Source organism: Jaculus jaculus, chromosome 10 (genome assembly GCF_020740685.1).
Source record: "Jaculus jaculus isolate mJacJac1 chromosome 10, mJacJac1.mat.Y.cur, whole genome shotgun sequence".
Lineage (NCBI taxonomy): Eukaryota > Metazoa > Chordata > Mammalia > Rodentia > Dipodidae > Jaculus > Jaculus jaculus.
Window position 1 is genome coordinate 22,401,864 of NC_059111.1, and position 18,467 is coordinate 22,420,330.

The 18,467-nt window shown below is 52.8% G+C and overlaps 2 protein-coding genes across 3 annotated transcripts in view; one reads left to right on the forward strand and one right to left on the reverse strand.

Moving 5' to 3' along the window:
- Positions 1 to 11,468, forward strand: C10H15orf39 (chromosome 10 C15orf39 homolog). Of its 2 annotated transcripts, none has more exons than XM_004660412.2 (3): positions 1 to 139; positions 4,795 to 7,510; positions 10,263 to 11,468. In XM_004660412.2, the coding sequence occupies exons 2-3, from the start codon at positions 4,846 to 4,848 to the stop codon at positions 10,628 to 10,630; spliced, it is 3,033 nt and encodes a 1,010-aa protein (XP_004660469.2). In that variant the 5' UTR covers positions 1 to 139; positions 4,795 to 4,845; the 3' UTR covers positions 10,631 to 11,468. The 2 variants fall into 2 exon arrangements, with proteins under 2 accessions (XP_004660469.2, XP_045016725.1); XM_045160790.1 differs by having other exon boundaries at positions 4,795 to 7,542; positions 10,263 to 10,388.
- Positions 10,929 to 18,467, reverse strand: part of LOC101601829 (taste receptor cell protein 1) — a 27,275-nt gene continuing 19,736 nt past the window's right edge. Inside the window, exon 13 of the mRNA XM_012949178.2 lies at positions 10,929 to 10,991. Within this exon, the coding sequence (XP_012804632.2) occupies positions 10,929 to 10,991 (63 nt within the window). The remainder of the gene's footprint in view (positions 10,992 to 18,467) is intronic.

Here is an 18,467-nt window from a genome sequence, read left to right on the forward strand (position 1 = left end):
TGCGCTCGGTGGCTGCCGCGACTTCCCGCGCCGGGGCCTTGACCCCTGCACACCAGGAAGGACGCACATCCCGGAGGATGCGCCCGCGCCCGCGGCCCCGGGGTGCGGCGGCGACGAGAAGAAACCCGGCACCCTGAAGGTAAGTAACCGTGTGCGGCGGCGGGCGCGGAAACTTGGGCCGACTTTGCGGGCGGCGCGTGGGCAAGGGGCGGGCGGCTCGGCTCCAGGGCGCCCCCAGCGGCCGGCCGGAGGAATGGAGCACGCGTGCCCGGGGATGGTGGTGGTGCTCCGGGGGTGGTGGTGGTGGTGGGGAGACCCGCGCCTTAGGTGCTTAGGCTTCTGGGGGTTCGAACCGCGGGGCTGAGTTTCTTGGTGTCGCTTGCTCGGACTTTGCCAGGACTTTGCGGCTCTCCGGGCCTTGGTAGAAGAGCCCTGGGGCCGGGGTGGCAAAGAGTTCTCTAGGCTGAGCCTTCGGAGTGGAGTTGGGCCGGGGGTGGGGTGGGGGGACCCGGCTCACGTGGGTTTGCTTTGCTGGGTCGTGGATCTCGAGAGGTGAGGGTGTTTGGGTGGGTGGGGTCTGGAGTGGATGGCCACGGGCCCTGGACGCGCCCTGCTGGGACGGGACGGACTGCGGTTTCCTCGCCACCGCCTGACTCACCCTCTGGCTGCAGCCCAGGCTGGCGGGGATCACCCCCCGAGTTAGGTTAGGCTTGCCCGTCTGGACTCTGCGGCTGGACTGTTCACCCCCCCCCCCCGCCATCACCTCCACCTCCCGCCGGTCTGCGGGGCGTGGGTCGGTCTGCGGGGCTCGGTGCGCGCTGGCGTGCACACACGTGCGCCACCCCTTCCCCTTCCCAGCTTTAGGGGAGATTTGCACCGTTGAGGGGGTGGGGTGGGGAGAGGACGTGTGTGCCGACTTGGGCCATGCACGTACGTGCAGGCACGGCTTTGCATGCGTGGCGGAGGCCTGTGTGTCAGCCTGCTGGGGTGCACGTGCGTCCTAGCGCCGCCGGGAGAAGCTGGGGTTGGGGACACCCGGATGCCACCCCTGCCCCGGGTCGAGTACAGCGTCAGCCCCTGAGCGAAGCCGGCTGCGGGGGGCCACCAAGCACGATGGGCATGGGCGGGGCCGGTAGGGAGAAGCAAGCGCCCTGGAGGCCAATCCCGCGATCCTTCTTTCGCTGGCGACGGTGTACTGTCCCAGGTTGGGTGTTTAGAGAGTTCAGAACCGCAGCTGACGAGGGAGAACAGCAGCCAGTGCGAGAGATCCCAGGTGCTGGCCCAGCTGAGCTGGGAAGGCAATCTTCCTTGGGCCCTCTAGGATGTGAGGAAGTGGGAATGCGGCCACAGCATTACTCGCTTTCTCTGCTGCATAGGGGTGTGTGAGGGGGTGCTGTACCCTGCCCTAGGTCCTAGCTGAGGTTGGAGCTCAGCTAAGAGCACCCTGGAACTGTCCTTCCTCACCAAAGATGGCATGACTACTTGGTGCCCGCAGCCCCCTAAGCTCCTGAGGCCTCTTCTGTGTGTGGGTGGGGAGGAAGGAAGCATCTTCATTTTGGCTGCTGTCTAAATACAGAGACCTCCACTGGAGAGTGTGTACTGGGTCCTCCACCTCCTACTGGCAGAACATAAGGTCACCTGCACACCTTTGAGAGGCCTCCACTGGCTCCCTGGAGTCCCCACTGCTCCCGCAGTGACTCCTGAGGGTCTCAGGTGGCTGGGTCTGGAGGGCTGTGGGGACATCTCCAGAGCAAAGGGCATGGGTTGGGCTGAGCCCGGGAGAGGAGGACTCCAGGGGCCAGGAGTGAGTATGGAACAAGCCCCGAGGAACATTGGTGGAGGTGAGACCAGAGCTAACACTTAATTAACCCAGAACTCCCCGAGGGCCCAGTGTGTTGAGCACCACACCAACCACCTGCAGTGCTGGTACTTCAGACCTGCATGGGGACTCTCTTCCCCGGGACCAGGTCCTTGTCATCTGACTTTGGTCCCCATTCTACCCTCCCCTCCGCTCACTTGCTGGTCTAACCCTGGCTGTCACTGGCCACTAGCCAGAAGGGAGAAGGCTAGTCCTTGCTTGCTGGTGACATAGACCTGTGATACTTGGCCATCCATCTTTTTGCTCAGCCACCTGGAGTTGTAGAGAATGGAGATAGATAGATGCTCACTGGAGGAGGCAGGGGACCGGGTAGCCCCCACAGGCAGGTGACACGGTGTCATGCCATGAGTCAAGGCGTGGTCACCCTGGGCCTGGGTCCTCATCCTTGCCTCAGGACCCAAGTCTTTCTTCAGTGCTTAAATTCATACAAATGAAAGTTTTGGTTGTCAGCAAGCAAGCTGGGGCCTTAGTACCCTGCTCCCAAGCTTGTGTGCGCAGGCACACTCCATCCCCATGTGCCTTGCTCTGCCCTTGTGCGCCGAGACTTTCCTTCCGGCGCCACAGCACCATCTGCTGGTCAGTGGTGGACTCTCCTGCTGAAGAGGCGTAGCTGGGGACAGACCAGCGTCTAGTAACCCCTCTTCATGAACTGCTCTCCTCAGCCCGAGCCCTGTATCGACTCTGGCTCTAGGCCTAGGGCCTTGGGTTTGAGGCCTGAATCTTTTTTTGCTTGTTTTTATTTTCATTTTCTTCCAGGCACATTCTCAAGCAGATCTGGAACTTAAGTCTGTAGCTCCAGGCCAGCCTTACTTGCCTCAGCTTCCCAAACGCAGGGATTAAAGGCATGAGCCACCATGCCTGGGCAAGAGGCCTGGATCTTTTTAGTAGTATCAGTACATCAAGAGAGTGTTAGGAGTGCTGGGCGTGGTGGTGCATGCCTTTAATGGGAGGCAGAGGTAGGAGGATTGCCATGAGTTCGAGGCCACCCTGAGACTCCATAGTGAATTCTAGGTCAGCCTGGGCTAGCGTGAGACCCTACCTTGAAAAACAAAAAACAGAGAGAGTGTTAGAGAGCTGGAGGGATGGCTTAGCGGTTAAGGCGTTTGCCTGCAAAGCCAAAGGACCCTGGTTCCATTCTCCAGACCTACGTTAGCCAGATGCACACAGGGGTGCATGCGTCTGGAGTTCGTTTGCAGTGGCTGGAGACCCTGGCGTGCCCATATTCTCTCCCTCCCTCCCTCCCTCTTTCTCTGTCAAATAAGTAAATAAAAATAAAATATTTAAAAGAGAGTGTTAGAGGAGGGCTGGGAAGATGGCTCAGTGCTTGGGGGAGCTTCCTTGCACAGCCTGGTGGTCTGAGTTGATTTCCTAGTCTCCATATGGAGCAGGATGCACAAGATAGAGTATATGTCTGGAGGTTGTTGCAGCAGCAAGAAAACTATGGTGCATCCATACTGTAGAGCTTTCGCCTGTAGAGCTTTCTTTCCTCACAAATAAATTTTTAAAAAATTTTTTTTGGGGGGGAGGAGTTCGAGGTAGTGTCTTGCTCTAGCCCAGGATGACCTTGAACTCACTATGTAGTCTCAGGGTGGCCTCGAACTTAACAGCAATCCTCCTACCTTTGCCTCCTGAGTGCTGGGATTAAAGGCATGCACTACCATGCCCAACTAAAAATATATTTTAAAAAAAGAGAGTGTAAGGGCTGGAGAGATGGCTTAGTGGTTAAGGTTTTTGCCTGGGAAGCCTAAGGACCCAGGCTTGATTCCCCAGTACCCATGTAAGCCAGATGCACAAGGTGGCACATGTGTTTGAAGTTTGTTTGCAGTGGCCCATTCTCATTCTCTCGGTCTGTCATCTCTATTTCTCTCTGCTTGCAAATTTTTTTTTTTAATTTTAAAGTTTTAGAAGAAATTTAAATTTGTAGATAGTGTCCGGATTCCATGCCTTGGCTGCAGGGACATCTCAAGTCCACTGTGGCATCTTAGAACAGGAGCCTGTAGTGAGAAGTTATCTTTTTTTTTTTTTTTCGAGGTAGGGTCTCACTTTACTTCAGGCTGATCTGGACTTCACTGTACAATCACAGGGTGGCCTCGAACTCACGGTGATCCTCATACCTCTGCCTCCCGAGTGCTGGAATTAAAGTTGTGTGTCACCACGCCTGGCTCATCTTTTTTTGTTTGTTTGTTTTTTGCTTTTTAGAGAGAGCATTGACACGCCAGGACCTTAGCCACTGCAGTGGAACTCCAGATGCTTGCACCACCTAGTGTACATGTGCAGCCTTGCACTTGCCTCACCGTTGTGCAGCTGGATGATGTGGAATCTGGAGAGAGATTGAACGTGAGGCCTTAAGCTTTGCAGGCAAGCACCTTAACTGCTAAGCCATCTATCTCTCCAGCCTCCTTGGGTCATCTTTTATATCAGTGGCTGAATCTCATCTGTACAAGGGGAAGGGACAGAGTAAACCAAGACAAGTGGCCCTCTGATTGTGCCTCACAAAGTCTGGAGCCCCACAGGAGGGATCTTGGTAGTCACATGAACAGAAGCAGCTCCTGGAGTGGAGTGTGGGCTATGTGTAAGGCTGATGTACATAAATTTAGCAGAGTTCTACACCTTAAAAAATAGAGCCCGCAGTGGGGCATGGTGGCGCACACCTTGAATCCCAGCACTTGGGGAGCAGTGGTAGGATCACTGTGGCTTCGAGGCCAGCCTGGACTAGAGTGAAACCCTACCTTGGGGGGAGGGGGCCGGAATAAAGCCAGGGGGAAAAGAGTCTTCAGCATTGTAATTCACATTCAGTCTCAGCTGAGCATTACTGAGTGCCAGGTTCTTAGGTGGCACTGAGTGAGAAAGTGTTCCTTCTACTCTCGCCTGTAGTCTGTGCTTCTAACCATCCTTGTCTCTCCCTCTTTCTCCAGGTCAGCAAGTCAAGTAGCTGGGGTCCAGAAGGGTCTGGTGCCTTCAAAGCTATGGCAGAGAAGCGGCCCCTGGGGCCCCTGGGGCCTGTGATGTATGGCAAGCTGCCCCGTCTGGAGACTGACCCAGGGCCTGGACACAGCCTGCCCCTCTCTGCTGGCAGCCAGGACCCCTGTAGCTATAAGGGTGCCTATTTCTCCTGCCCCATGGGGAGTGCCCCCAAGACAGGATCTGAGCGGTTGGCATCCTGGACCCCATACCCACCGTTGTACCCCACCGCCATGGCAAGATCTTCACTACGAACGGATAACCTGTTGACAAACTGCATGCTCTACCGCCCTCCGACAGATGGCTCTGAGAAGATGCAGGAGCCTGGTGAACTCCTACCCTTTAGTCCCCAGGCTCATGCATACCCAGGCCCACCACTGGCAGCACCCAAGCCTGTCTATCGCAGCCCTCTGTGTTATGGACTCTCCACTTGCCTGGGGGAGGGAGCAGCAAAGAGGCCATTGGATGTGGACTGGGCCCTGGTGACTGGGCCCCTGTTGCCTTCAGCTGACCCACCCTGTTCTATGGCCCCAGCTCCTGGCAAGGGCCAGTCCCCAGATGGGACATTATTACGTGGGGTGCCAGCTGGGGGTTCTGGCAAAGACTCCTCCCTCCCTTTCTCCCCTTGCCAAGCATTCCTGGAGAAGTATCGAACCATCCATGGCACAAGTTTCCTGGCCTCCAAGTACACAAGTCCTTGTTCTGGGGACTCCAAGCAGTCAATATCAGAGGGCCTGTCCAGTCCTTGGGCCCAGCCCCTGGGGCCACCTTGTCAGGATACAGTGCCCACCCATTACCCACTGCCTCCCCCTCCACAGGCTCTGCCTTGCCCTCCAGCTTGTCGCCACCCAGAGAAGCAGGGCAGCTACAGTGCTCTGCTCCCACTGCCCCCTCCTCTTGGAGCCCACAAGGGGACTGGGTACCAGGCTGGTGGGCTGGCTAGCCCCTACCTGAGGCAGCAGGCAGCCCAGACTCCCTACATTCCCCCAGTGGGGATGGACACATATTCCTATCCCTCTGCCCCTCTCCCAACATCCTCACCAGGTCTCAAGCTGGAGCCCCCACTTGCTCCACGGTGCCCTCTGGACTTTGCCCCCCAAACTCTGGGTTTTCCTTATGCCCGGGACGATCTGTCTCTCTACGGGGCATCCCCAGGGCTTGGGGGAACACCACCTTCCCAGAATAGCATGCAGCCTGTGCCACAGCCCAATGCCTTACAGCGCACTTGCCAGCCTTTGCCTGCCAGCCGGCCATGCTCCGAGCCCGTGAAGCCCGCCGAGAGGCCTGCACCGGAAGCACAAGAGAAGAAATGGTTGCCCAGTTGCAGGAAAGAACAGCTGCAGCCCCGGCGTGATGAGCATCACCCCGGGGCACCCATCGTCATCCGGGACAGCCCCGTTCCCCGCACCTCGCCGGCACTGCACCCCTGCGCCCAGGAGCGGCAGTTTCTTCCACAGAAGGGCACCAGGCCTCCCAGCTCCCCGCCAATGCCCGTGATCGATAACGTGTTCAGCCTGGCACCCTACCGTGACTACCTGGATGTACAGGAGCCCAAGGCCACAGCTGAGCCAGACTCGGCTCCGGCCGCCACCAAGAGCCAGCATAAAGACTGCAAGGAGACCCTGCCTGTCCAGGAGGGGACCGCAGGGACCTGCTGCTCTTTCCGTGAGGAGGTGGCCCTGGATTTGAGTGTGAAGAAACCTGTGGCAGATGCTGCCCCCATCACTGTCCCTAGTCCTGAAGTGCATCCCGAGTCCACTGTGGCTGGAGACAGGCCAGGTGTGGATAACACAGTATCAGGTCTGCCCGGACTGAAAAAGATGGTCACAGAAATGCCTGAGATGCCAGTGACCACCGAGGCTACGCCAAGGACCAACTTCCATAGCTCTGTGGCTTTCATGTTCCGGAAGTTCAAGATCCTCCGCCCTGCGCCCTTACCTGCGGCTGTGGTCCCGTCCTCGCCCACCCCGGCTCCTGTCCCCGCACAGTCTGCCACCACATCCCCGTCTGTGCCCGTGGGACTGCAGATTGTCACTCAGCCCTTGCCAGTGGCATGCTTCAACCTGGCCCTCCCTAGTCCTCCAGCTATAGCTGTGGCCTCCCCGGCGCCTGCTCCAGCCGCAGCCCCCGCCCCCGCCCCCGCCCCGGCTCCAGTCTCTGCCGCAGCCCCGGCAGGCTCCCTGGAGCAGCAGTTCACAGGGCTGCACGCATCTCTCTGTGATGCCATCTCGGGCTCTGTGGCCCATTCTCCGCCCGAAAAGCTGCGTGAGTGGCTTGATACAGCTGGACCATGGGGCCAGGCAGCTTGGCAGGACTGCCAGGGTGTGCAAGGGCTACTGGACAAGCTGCTGTCCCAGCTACAGAGGTTTGTGTGCACACAGCAGTGCCCCTTCCCCCACGTGGTACGGGCTGGTGCCATCTTTGTGCCCATCCACCTGGTGAAGGAGCGGCTGTTCCCGAAACTGCCACCTGCTTCTGTGGACCACGTCCTCCTGGAGCACCGGGTGGAGCTGCGCCCCACTACGCTGTCGGAGGAGCGGACACTGAGGGAGCGGGCCCTGCACGGGTGCACCTCACGCATGCTGAAGCTGCTGGCACTGCGCCAGCTGCCCGACATCTACCCCGATCTGCTAGGTCTGCAGTGGCGTGACTGTGTGCGGCGCCAGCTGGGTGAGCATGAGACAGCCCCATAGTCACCGGAGGTGTGTGAGGGCGTGGGGGGGGGGGAAGAGGGCTGAGTGATTCCAGAATTTCATGCTGGGCTCCCCGGGGCTTTGGGACTCCCCTCGGGTCTGGCATTACTGAGCACTCTGTTCCCATGGGAACCTTCTTGGTCCTTTTCTCTGTAGGAAGCCCCTTCCTGCACGCCCTTCCTTAAAAATAAAAACTATAACTATGTATAATGACCTATATATTTATTTATTTGAGGGCCGGGAGAGGGAGAATGGATACACCAGGGCCTCCAACAACTGCAAACTCCAGACGTGTGCACCACTATGTGCATCTGGCTTATGTTGGCACAGGGGAATTGAACCTGGGTCCATAGGCTTTACAGACAAGCGTCTTGACCTCTAAGCCATCTCTCCAGCCCATGCCTTTTCTTTGCTTGTGCCTGCTCACCTGTCTGTGGTGCAGGCTTCTTCCTGGGACCCTGGCCAGGCCATGTTTTCTCGCCTGAGGTTATTCGCTGCTCACTTTTCCTCTTCTGAGCTTTAGCCCCAAATGTAGCAGTGTAGGCTAGCACCTGCCACCTTTCCCATCGTGGTGAGGCAGCCCTGTTCCCCGTCCCCACCCAGCTAAACACTTAAGTAAATGTGCGCTTTCTCCATCTCCTGATATGTTACACAACATATACTGTTCCTGGCAATTGGAATATTTTTTGTGGTTTGCTTTTCCTCCACACTGATGACGTATTGTACCTGTTCTCCAGCTTGCTTTAAAAAACAAACAAGGAGCCAGGAGTAATGGTGCACGCCTTTAATCCCAGCACTCAGGAGGCAGAGGTAGGAGGATCCCTGTGAGTTCAAGGCCACCCTGAGACTACAGAGTGAATTCCAGGTCAGCCTGGGCTAGAGCAAGACCCTACCTCAAAACAACAACAAAAATGAGCAAGGGGGCTAGAGAGATGGCTTAGTAGTTAAGGCGCTTGCCTGCTAAGCCTAATTACCCAAGTTTGATTCCCCAGTACCCACATAAACCAGATGCACAAAGCAGCCCATAGATCTGGAGTTGACAGTGGCTAGAGGCTCTAACATATACCCATTCTCTGTCTCTTTCCTCTCTCTCTCTCTGCTTGCAAATAAATAAATAAAAATTATTTTTTTTAAAAAAAGCGGTTGTGGTGGTGCACACCTTTAATCCCAGCACTTGGGAGGCAGAGGTAGGAGGATCACTGAGTTTGAGGCCACCCTGAGACTACGTAGTGAATTCCAGGTCAGCCTGAGCTAGAGTTATACTCTACCTCAGAAAACCAAAAAGTAAAAAAGAAAGAAAACAAAATAAAAACAAGGCTTCATAATGCAGGCTGGCCTCAAACTCATGATCCTCCTGCCTCCATCTCCCTTGCGCTGGGATTACAGTCAGAGTCCACCACTCTTAATGTCCTGGAGAACACCAGTTACTGCAGTGTGTGGAGTAGACACTCCCATAACTTTAGTCAGGACGTGGCAAGGCTGGCTCAACCATTTGTGTGTGTCCCCGTGCTGGCTTTGGGGCCCTTGGCCCTCTTTGAAGTCTTTGCCTGCCTGCTTCCCATGTTCCCACTATGTGTTCTCGGGCTGCATCTCTGAACGTGTTCCAGTTCTCTCCCTGCCTGGCCATTTTGCCCTGAGCCTCCCCTAGCCAAAGCCCTGCCTCAGGGGTGGAGAAGGTGTCTCACAAAGAGGGCTACTGTGGAGTTGGAGTCCAGCTGGCCCACATTCCTGATCCTAAGTGTTCGGTGGGGGATTGAAATTCTGTTTCTGTGTATAGTAGGTAGGGCCCATGTCAGGCTCCCCGCCAAGCTCTCCCTGCCCCTCTTGGCCTGTGTGGGACTCAGAGTCAAAAGTCCCTGTCACTGGGCTGCCTGGCTGTAGGAATCTGAGCCTAGCAAGCTAGTGATTAATGGCTAGTTGCCTGCCACTGGTTAAACTTGGAGATCCCTGGGCTGAAGGGTTGGCTCCACAGTTACGGCACTTGCCTATAAAGCCAGATGGACCAAGTTGTGCATGCATCTGGAGTTCGTTTGCAGTGGTTAGAAACCCTGGCACATCCGTTCTCCTTCTCTCTCTCTCTCTCTCTCTCTCTCTCTCTCTCTCTCTCACACACACACACACACACACACCACACACACACACACACACACATATACACCTGCTTGTAAATAATTTTTTTTTTTTTAAAGTGGAGGGCCCTGTCCCTAATCCCTTCCTGAGCTGTGGGAGCCCCTAAAGAGTTGCCTTTCGCTCTCGTCCGGGTTCCTGTGCTTAGTGGTGTGTTCTTGGTTTAGTCTCCCTCACAGGTCCCTCCTCCCTCTTCTCTCCTCCTCTCTGGGAGGCATGGTTTCCAGGGCAGTTCTGGGCTGTGGCTCTGGCCTCTGTCCTTGGGTATGTGACAGAAAGTGATGACTCTTGATGAATAGCAGAGCTCTCACTTTTCATGTCCCTCCCTATACACTGAGACTTTGGATCCAACCAGTGGAGCCTGACTTGCAGGGCTCCCGAACAGCTTCTCCTGAGCTGCGCCCTGGTCAGATGGGGTCATGGTGTCCCTTGAGGAGGAACATAGCTGTTCATCAAGCTGACGAGCACATGTGCAGAAGGGCTGTGGTGGCTGACTGTCCTGGTGCCGTCGCGGTCCTGGGACAAGCAGAAGCACTGCTTTGGATGGCTTTGGAGACCAGGGGGTGTGGAGTCTGCAGTCTGACTATGTATTTCTTTTCCAGATGACTTTGACAGTGAAGCTAGAACTGTGTCTCCCTCTGAACCCACCACAGCCAAAGACCAGCCAGAAAGCCAATCTGTGGCTCAGAAGTCACCCACCCTCAAAGTCAGGAAACCAGGGAGGAAGCTCCCCACCCCCGGCCCAGAAAAAACAGAACCAGTCACTGGGGGGAGATCACACGGCCCCTCACCAACCCCTGCTACCAGCACCAACCCAGCAGGACCCACCCTGCGGGCCCGCTTCCGCAGCCTCTTGGAAACTGCCTGGCTCAATGGCGTGGCGCTGCCTACTTGGAGCCACAAGGCCTCCGGACCAGCCCGTCCCTCACCTCAGCCCCAGCTGCTGGGCAGCCAGAGCCATCACCTGTAGCACTGGTTGCAAGAGCTATAGAGGCCGCGAACCGACTGAGGACCACCGTGTACCCTCCTGATTGCCAGCTACCCAGGACCGGGGTGGTACTGGGACTGGGCCCACTGGACTGGGTCAAAAGCCTCCTGGATTTTTGAGAGTCATAGACAAGATGCCTTCCTTTGAGAAAAACCTGTGGGCATGGGAGCCCCGTCGGACATGGGTTTGAGTCCCGGCTGCTGTGCTGTTTGCTACGTGACCTGGGCATACACTTCGCTTTTTCCTGGAGCTCTCGTTCCCAATCTGTACACAGCCTACCTCACAGGGTCGTCGTGGGGATGACGCCTGGCACCCAGAACAGGCCCTTGCCCTCAGCCAGGGCCTGGGACAGGAGATTGAGGCCAGCAGAACTTTGTCAAAAGTCTTCTTGAAGATCAGGCCTGGTAGAGCACGGTACGGCGCACGTGGCTTGTACGTACACATTCCTGCAGACCCGCAGCCGCTGCTGTTACAGGACCACAGCCTGGGGTCGGCCTGGCGCCTCTAGCTCTGTTGTGAATTGATGCCGTGAACACCCTGGGCTGTTAGCCACACCCCAGAAAAGTTCTCTTTCTGGAAGCCAAGCTGCTGTGGGCAGGCACTCAGGGACTGGACCTGACAGTGGCAGCTCAGTGATAAGTGGTCTTGAGGTCTAGATTGGGGAGAGGGGGAACCCTGGTACTGCCCAATGCTCTCTTCAGCCAATTTGTTAAGCATCTCCCTGTGGTGAACTGGGGGCTGGCAGTTGGTCTTATTTAAGGTTTTGATGAGCCTGTGAGCCCGAGGGGCAGGCTATTAAAGCATTTGAGTTGGTTTTGGATCTGGGACCAGACTGTGTGTTTGTGTGACTGTGTGTAGGCTTAATATTTCCTTTCGGTGGGCTTTATTTCCCCTTTACTCATGGGCTGTCCTCCCTGAACCCCGGCAAGAAGATGCTAAGAACCCTTAGCACCCTGGTGCTGATCAGCTGTGGACCCTCCTCACAGTAACACCAGTGTGCCTGTCCCCTGGCACTGCGGATGTGCCCACCACGGTCGGAAACTTGCGCGGTTCCCTGTGGATGCCTGCGCATTGCACTCACCCTAGCTGCTAAGGAGGTTCCCTGGCTCTGCTCTCCTGGGCATCTGCTCCTGGAGAGTCATCGTGGCATAATGAGTCTGCCTCTGGTGTTAACCTGGGCCCAGCCACCCCAGCCCACTCAACCAACCTGGCCTTGAGCAGGCTGAGATTTGCAGTGGTAACTGCCTTTGTCCCTAGACCTTGTCTATCCATACAAGCTGAAGACAGGCTCCCTGGTGTGTTAATCTGTTCTTATTTCTGTATGAATGGTACATGTGTAGGTCATGGGATGACCTTGGGGTGTTGGTCCTCATTTTCCACCTTGTTTTTTATACTTTTTTTTTTTTTTTTTTCGAGGTCAGGTTTCGCTCTAGCTCAGGCTGACCTAGAATTCACTGCTAGTCTCAGGGTGGCCTCAAACTCAAGGTGATCCTCCTACCTCTGCCTCTTAATTGCTGGGATTAAAGGTCTGTGGCACCATGCTTGGCTTCTACCTTGTTTTTTTTTTTTTTTTTCTTTTCCACCGGTTGTGGTGGCGCACACCTTTAATGCCAGCAATTAAGTGGCAGAGGTAAGGGGGATTTGCCATTAGTTGGAGGCCACCCTGAGGCTACCTACTGAATTCCAGGTCAGCCTGAGCTAGAGTGAAACCCTACCTCGAAAAACCAAAAAAATAAAATATATATATTTTATTTACTTATTTGCATGTGCCCCCTTGTGCATCTGGCTTTATGTGGGTACTGGGGAATCGAACGTATGTCCTTTAGCTTTGTCAGCAAGCACCTTAGCCACTAAACCATCTCAACAGCCCCTCCACCTTGTTTTGAGACAGGGTCTCTGCTGCTATGAATGTCTTGCAAGCAGGCACACTGGGATTACGATACAATTTATGTGGGCTCTGGGGAGCCCAACTCTGGTCTTTAGACTTGTGCAGCAAATACTTTAGCCACTGAGCCATCTTCCCAGCCCTGTTTACCTGTGTTTTATTTGGATGTATGTGTGTGTGGTTTATGCACATGTATGTGCCTGGGGTGGCCAGAGGAAATGTTTGTTGCAGGCCTCTTCAGAACCTTATACATGCACAGGAAGGACTTAAAAAAAATTTTTTTTGGTTTATTTTTATTTGTTTATTTATTTGAGAGTGAGAGAAAGAGAAGGAGGCAGAGAAATAGAGAGAATGGGTGCAGTTGGGCCTCCAGGCACTGCAAACGAACTCAAGATGTGCGCACCCCCTTGTGCATCTGGCTAACATGGGTCCTGGGGAGTCGAGCCTCAAACCAAGGGCCTTACGCTTCACAAGTAAGCACTTAACCGCCAAGCCATCTCTCCAGCCCAGGAAGTACTTTTTTATTAAAATATTTCTATTTATTTACTTGAGAGAGGGGAAAAAAGTATGGGGGGTGGCAGATAGAGAATGGGCACGGCAGGGCCTCCAGCCACTGCAAACAAACAAGACACATGCACCACCTTGTACATCTGGTTTACATGGTGTCGCAGACAGCTTCAGGTTCACTGAGATGAACTTTCAGACCAGGCACAGTTATGGAGAAAGGGATTTATTGAAGCTTACAGATCCAGGGGAAGTTCCATAAATGGCAGAAGAAGCTGGCCTGCCTTCACAGGACCAAGCAGAGAGAGAGAAGTACAAGTCTAAAGGTCAAAAGCCACACAGCACACTTCTGGAACTCCAGCTAGGCACACTTTGCATATCTTTCGATTGAAATCGGAAACCCACCACCACACCTTAAGATCACCCAGTGACATTGCCTCCAGCCAGGTAGCCAGCAGATGCAATGAACAATAAAGAACTGAATATATTGGAGGCCATCTATTCTATTCAAACCACCACACATGAGTACTGGGTAATAAAACCTAGGTTCTTTGGCTTTGCAGACAAGTGCTTTAACTGAAAAGCCCTTTCTCCAGCCAGGAAGTACTTTTAACCTCTGAACCATCTCTCCAGCCCTATTTTGAGTTTTGGGGGCAGGGCCTTACTATAAACCAGGCTCACCTAAAAGTAACAGGCTGGCCTATAACTCACAGTGAGCCTCTTACTAAGTGCTGGCATCGTAGGCACGAGCCACCAGGCCCCACGTGCCATCCCTGTTTTCTATTGCCAGTAACACCACAGGGCCGATGGATTTGATTATTTTGAGGTAGGGTCTTGTAGCAGACAGATTCAGGTTCACTGAGATGAACTTCCAGACCAGAAACTGTTATGGAGGAAGGGATATTCATTGAAGCTTACAGATCCAGGGGAAGTTCCATAAATGGCAGAAGAAGCTGGCCTGCCTTCACAGGACCAAGCAGAGAGAGAGAGAGAGAGAGAGAGAGAGAGGGGCATAAGCCTCAAGGTCAAAAGCCTTAGCACACTTTAGGAACTCCAGCTAGGCACACTTTGCATATCTTTAGATTGAAATCTGAAACCCACCACTGCACCTTAAGATCCACCCAGTGATACTGCCTCCAGCCCGGTGGCTACAGATGCAAAGTACAAACAAACAACTGAATATATTAGGGTCCAGCTATTCTATTCAAACCACCACAGGTCTCATTGGAACCCAAACAGCTCTGTAGTTGAAGCTGGCTTTGATCCTCCTACCTCATCCTCCCAAGTGCTGGGATTAAAAGTGTGTGCCAACATTTCCAGCTTTGAATTCATTTTTTATTTTTATTTATTTATTTTTATTTCAGAGAGAGATATACAGATATAGGCAGGTAGACAGAGAGTGTTAGTGTCAGGAACTGTGAGGTCATGGATATCCAGGCCATTTTGTGTCTGGAGGATCACATTGTAAGGAGTCCTACCCTTCCTTTGGCTCTTACATTCTTTCTGCCACCTCTTCCACAATAGACCCTGAGCCTTGGACAGTGTGATAGAGATATTGCAGTGCTGAGCACTCCTGTCACTTCTTTCCAGCACCATGATGCCTTCTGAGTCATCCCAAGGTCACTGCCATCTGAATAGAGAAGGTTCTCTACCAAAAGTGAGAGTAGCATTAATAAGAACATTATTAATGTATGAACAGTAAGAAAAGTGCTTACTGGGCAGTTTGATAAGCATAGTATATACATTTAGCTGGATAGCAGCAGACATTACACTCCTTGGGCTCATGACTACCCCTGTTGTAAGTTTTTACTATCAGGGATGTATTCCCTTCCATGGAGCCTCCAATTAGAGGGCAGTTGGTTTCCCCCATAACAGAGGTGCCTCTAGTGCACCCGTTGGCTCATTTGGACTGGCTGGCAAAAGATAAGGCTTGCAGTATCCACTGTTGAGTATCTTCACTGGTGATTTCTCTTTCTCCCATTGAACTGCAATGCAGAATGGCTTCTTCCAGCTATCTGTCAGCTGGTCTACATGGAGGAGGTTTTCAGCTCAACTCCAGCAGGATTTCTCAGTGGCCTTGCAGCCCAAGTGTGTGGAGTCTTCAGCAATAGGGTCTTACCATCTATTCCTGGTGGGAAACCAAGGGCCTCGGCAATGGCATGTAATGTTTTGGGGGCATCAGGGACCTCCCTGGCCAACAACTCACTGGAAGGTATCCCATCCCTGACACTGAAAATTTTCTAGTAACAATCTATGCCTCCTGTGTGTTCCATTGTCCAAAAAAGTAGGTTTCCACATGATTTATTTATGTCCTCTTAGATTTTGATTAGCCCTCCCTCCACCTTTCCTTTACTCAATCTCTTCCCCTAACTCACCTGGGCCTTTCAACCCCTGGCATAAGACTTCCCTCTCCTTAAATCCTTCCTTTTGCCCTGTCATTCTCCTTCCCTCTCCCTTACTACACACCTAATATTTTTTTTTTTTCCTTTGGTTTTTCAAGGTGGGATCTCACTCTAGTCCAGGCTGACCTGGAATTCACTATGTAGTCTCAAGCTGGCCTTGAGCTTATGACAAGTCTCCAACCTCAACCTCTGCAGTGCTGAGACCAAAGGCATGTGCCACCATGCCTGGCTTAAAAACAAATATTTAGGGCTAGAGAAATGGCATAGCAGTTAAGGCACTTGCCTGCAAAGCCTAATGATCCTTGTTCATTTCCCCAGTACCCACTTAAAACCAGATGCACAAAGTAGCACATACTTTTTTTGTTTGGTTGCAGCAGCTGGAGTCCCTAGCACATCCATTCTCTCTCACTCGCTCTCTCACTCTTCCTGTTTCTCCACTTGCAAATAAATAAAAATATTAATTTAAAAAGAAAAAGCTGGGTCCTAGCACTTGGGAGGCTGAGGTAGGAGGATTGCTGTGAGTTTGACGCCACCCTGAGACTACAGACTCAATTCCAGGTCCTGGGTTAGAATGAGACCCTACCTCAAACAAAACAAAACAAAACAAAAAGGGCTGGAGGGTTGGTTTAGTGGTCAAGGTGCTTGCCTGCAAAGCCAAAGGACCCAGGTTTATGGCTGGAGAGATGGCTTACTGTAAGGTGTTTGCCTGCAAAGCCAAAATCACCCGCCCAGTTCAATTCTCCAGGACCCACGTAAGCCAGATGCACAAGGGGGCACGTGCATCTGGAATTCGTTTGCACTGGCTGGAGGCCCTGGCATGCCCATTCTCTCTGCCTCAAAAAAAAAAAAAAATTACAAAGACATACTATAGTGCCCTTGAGAGTTAATCCAACTGAATCTGTCATTCAGGAAACTTCCTCTGAAAAGCTAATTCACTTACCAAACCCACAAGCTCATCTCCTGACCTGAGTTAATGCCAGATGAGAGAATGCTCAGGTGAGGCTCCAACCCTGGCAAAGCCATAGCAGCCAATTTTTATTTATTAGACTTTTGTTGTTGTTGTTGTTAAGGTAGCCGACCTGGAATTCACTCAGTAGTCTCCTGGTGGTCTTCAATTCATGGTGGTCGTCCTACCTCTACCTCCCAAGTACTGGGATTAAAGGCGTGCGCCACCATGCCAAGCTGATTTTTTTTTTTTTTTTTTTTTTTTGAGGTAGGGTCTCACCCTAGCCCCCTCTGACCAGGAACTCACTTTGTAATCCCAGGCTGGTCTCAAACTCACAGCTATCCTCCTACCTCTACCTCTACCTCCTGAGGGCTGGTATTAAAGGGTCAGATTCTAGTCTTTTGATCAGGAGGCAGTTTCTAAGAGGCTTGTGAGGCCAGAGCTGGGAGCATAGAAATGCAAAAAAGTCTGTGTTGATAAAATAACCTGAGCTGGAGGAGCTGTATCATAGGTCTACCCACCTCAATTAACATAATCAAGATAATCCTTCACAGGCAGGCCGGCCCCGGGGTTAATTTAATCGATCCCTCAGGCATGCCCAGAGGCTCATTTCCTAGGTGAGTCTAAATGAATATAAACGATCCCAGACGGTGCTGTCTCAGCATGTATCCTGGGATAGGAATGGAGATAAAACTGGAACTCAGAGCTGCAGTGAGCATGAGTGAAGTGGATGGCTTAGTGGTTAGGACATTTGCCTGCAAAGCCAAAGGATCCCTGGGTCCATTTTCCAGGACACAAGGGGGCGCACGCGTCTGGAGCTCGTTTGCAGTGGCTGGGGGCCCTGGCGAGCCCATTCCTCTCTTTGTCTCTCTCAAATGAAAATAAAAGCGGGATGAAAATGGGCTGGTGCAGGAGGCTTGAAGCAGAGGGGCTTTGCTGGAAGGACTTGCCGCCCTTGGCCCCTAGTCCGGAGTCTCTGGAAGAAAGGGGACATGGTTTTGGCTTCCCAGCATTCCACTGGAATCCAAACTTCTCATCTTTAGGGAAGGAAAAGCAGATTTCAGCACCTTCTCTGTGGGATGCCTAAAGAAGCAAGACTTGTCAGAAACAGCGAACATGCTTAAGTCCTTCCAAAATGTCTGAATTTGCTGGGCGTGGTGGTGCACACCTTTAATCCCAGCACTCGGGAGGCAGAGGTAGGAGGATCGCCGTGAGTTCAAGGCCACACTGAGAATACGTTGTGAATTCTAGGTCAGCCTGGACTAGAATGAGACCCTACCTCGAAAAAACAACAACAAAAAAAAGTCTGAATTTGTTGGATAACTATAAGTTCACAAGGTATGGTGGGTTTTTTTTGTTTTGTTTTGTTATATTTGTTTTTTTTCGAGGTAGGCTCTCATTCTAGTCCAGTTATTCACAATGTAATTCCAAGTATTCACAATGCAGTCTCAGGGTGGCCTTGAACTCATGGCACTTCTACTATCTCTGCCTCCTGAGTGCTGGGAATACAGACATGTGCCACCACGCCCAGCTTGGTGTGGTGGTTTTGATGGCAGCAACTTGCCAGATACATGTACTTTTCTTATAGTCCAATCTTTTGTTAGGTCAGGACAGCAGAAGGGTGACAGAGACATAAGGAATGAGTCATACACATTCCTCAAGGAACCGCCCAGCCATTATCCCTTCCTTGCCCAACAATCCCCCAGGTCATGATTTCCCAGCCCCCTTATCTCCCAGGTGACCTGGTCACTCCTGGCCTCACACCCAAGCTACTTGAAATGGCTAATGTAAAGAAGAAAGGAGTTCTGTTCCCTTCCTCGCCTTCCCTGACCAAAGAGCTCTATATAGCCCATTCCCTGGAATCATAAAGTTGGCTGTGCTCCGCTCTTGAGTCCTGGCAGCTTGGGTCCGCCCCCACACCCCCCAAATAAAAGCTTCCATCTTTGCTTCAGAGTGGTCTCCATGGTCTAGGTCTCACCAGAACCTTACATCTTTTTTTAAAAAAAATATTTTTTAAATTTTTATTTATTTATCTGGGGGGGCACATAGAGAATGAGTACACCAGGACCTGTAGCCACTACA

What these genes read in the sequence shown, in the direction of transcription:
- C10H15orf39 (XM_004660412.2), top strand. Translation starts at nt 4,846, where the DNA reads ATGGCAGAGAAGCGGCCCCTGGGGCCCCTGGGGCCTGTGATGTATGGC. An exon ending in CTGTGTGCGGCGCCAGCTGG is followed by an intron (nt 7,511 to 10,262) that starts GTGAGCATGAGA and finishes TTTCTTTTCCAG; the next exon opens with ATGACTTTGACAGTGAAGCT.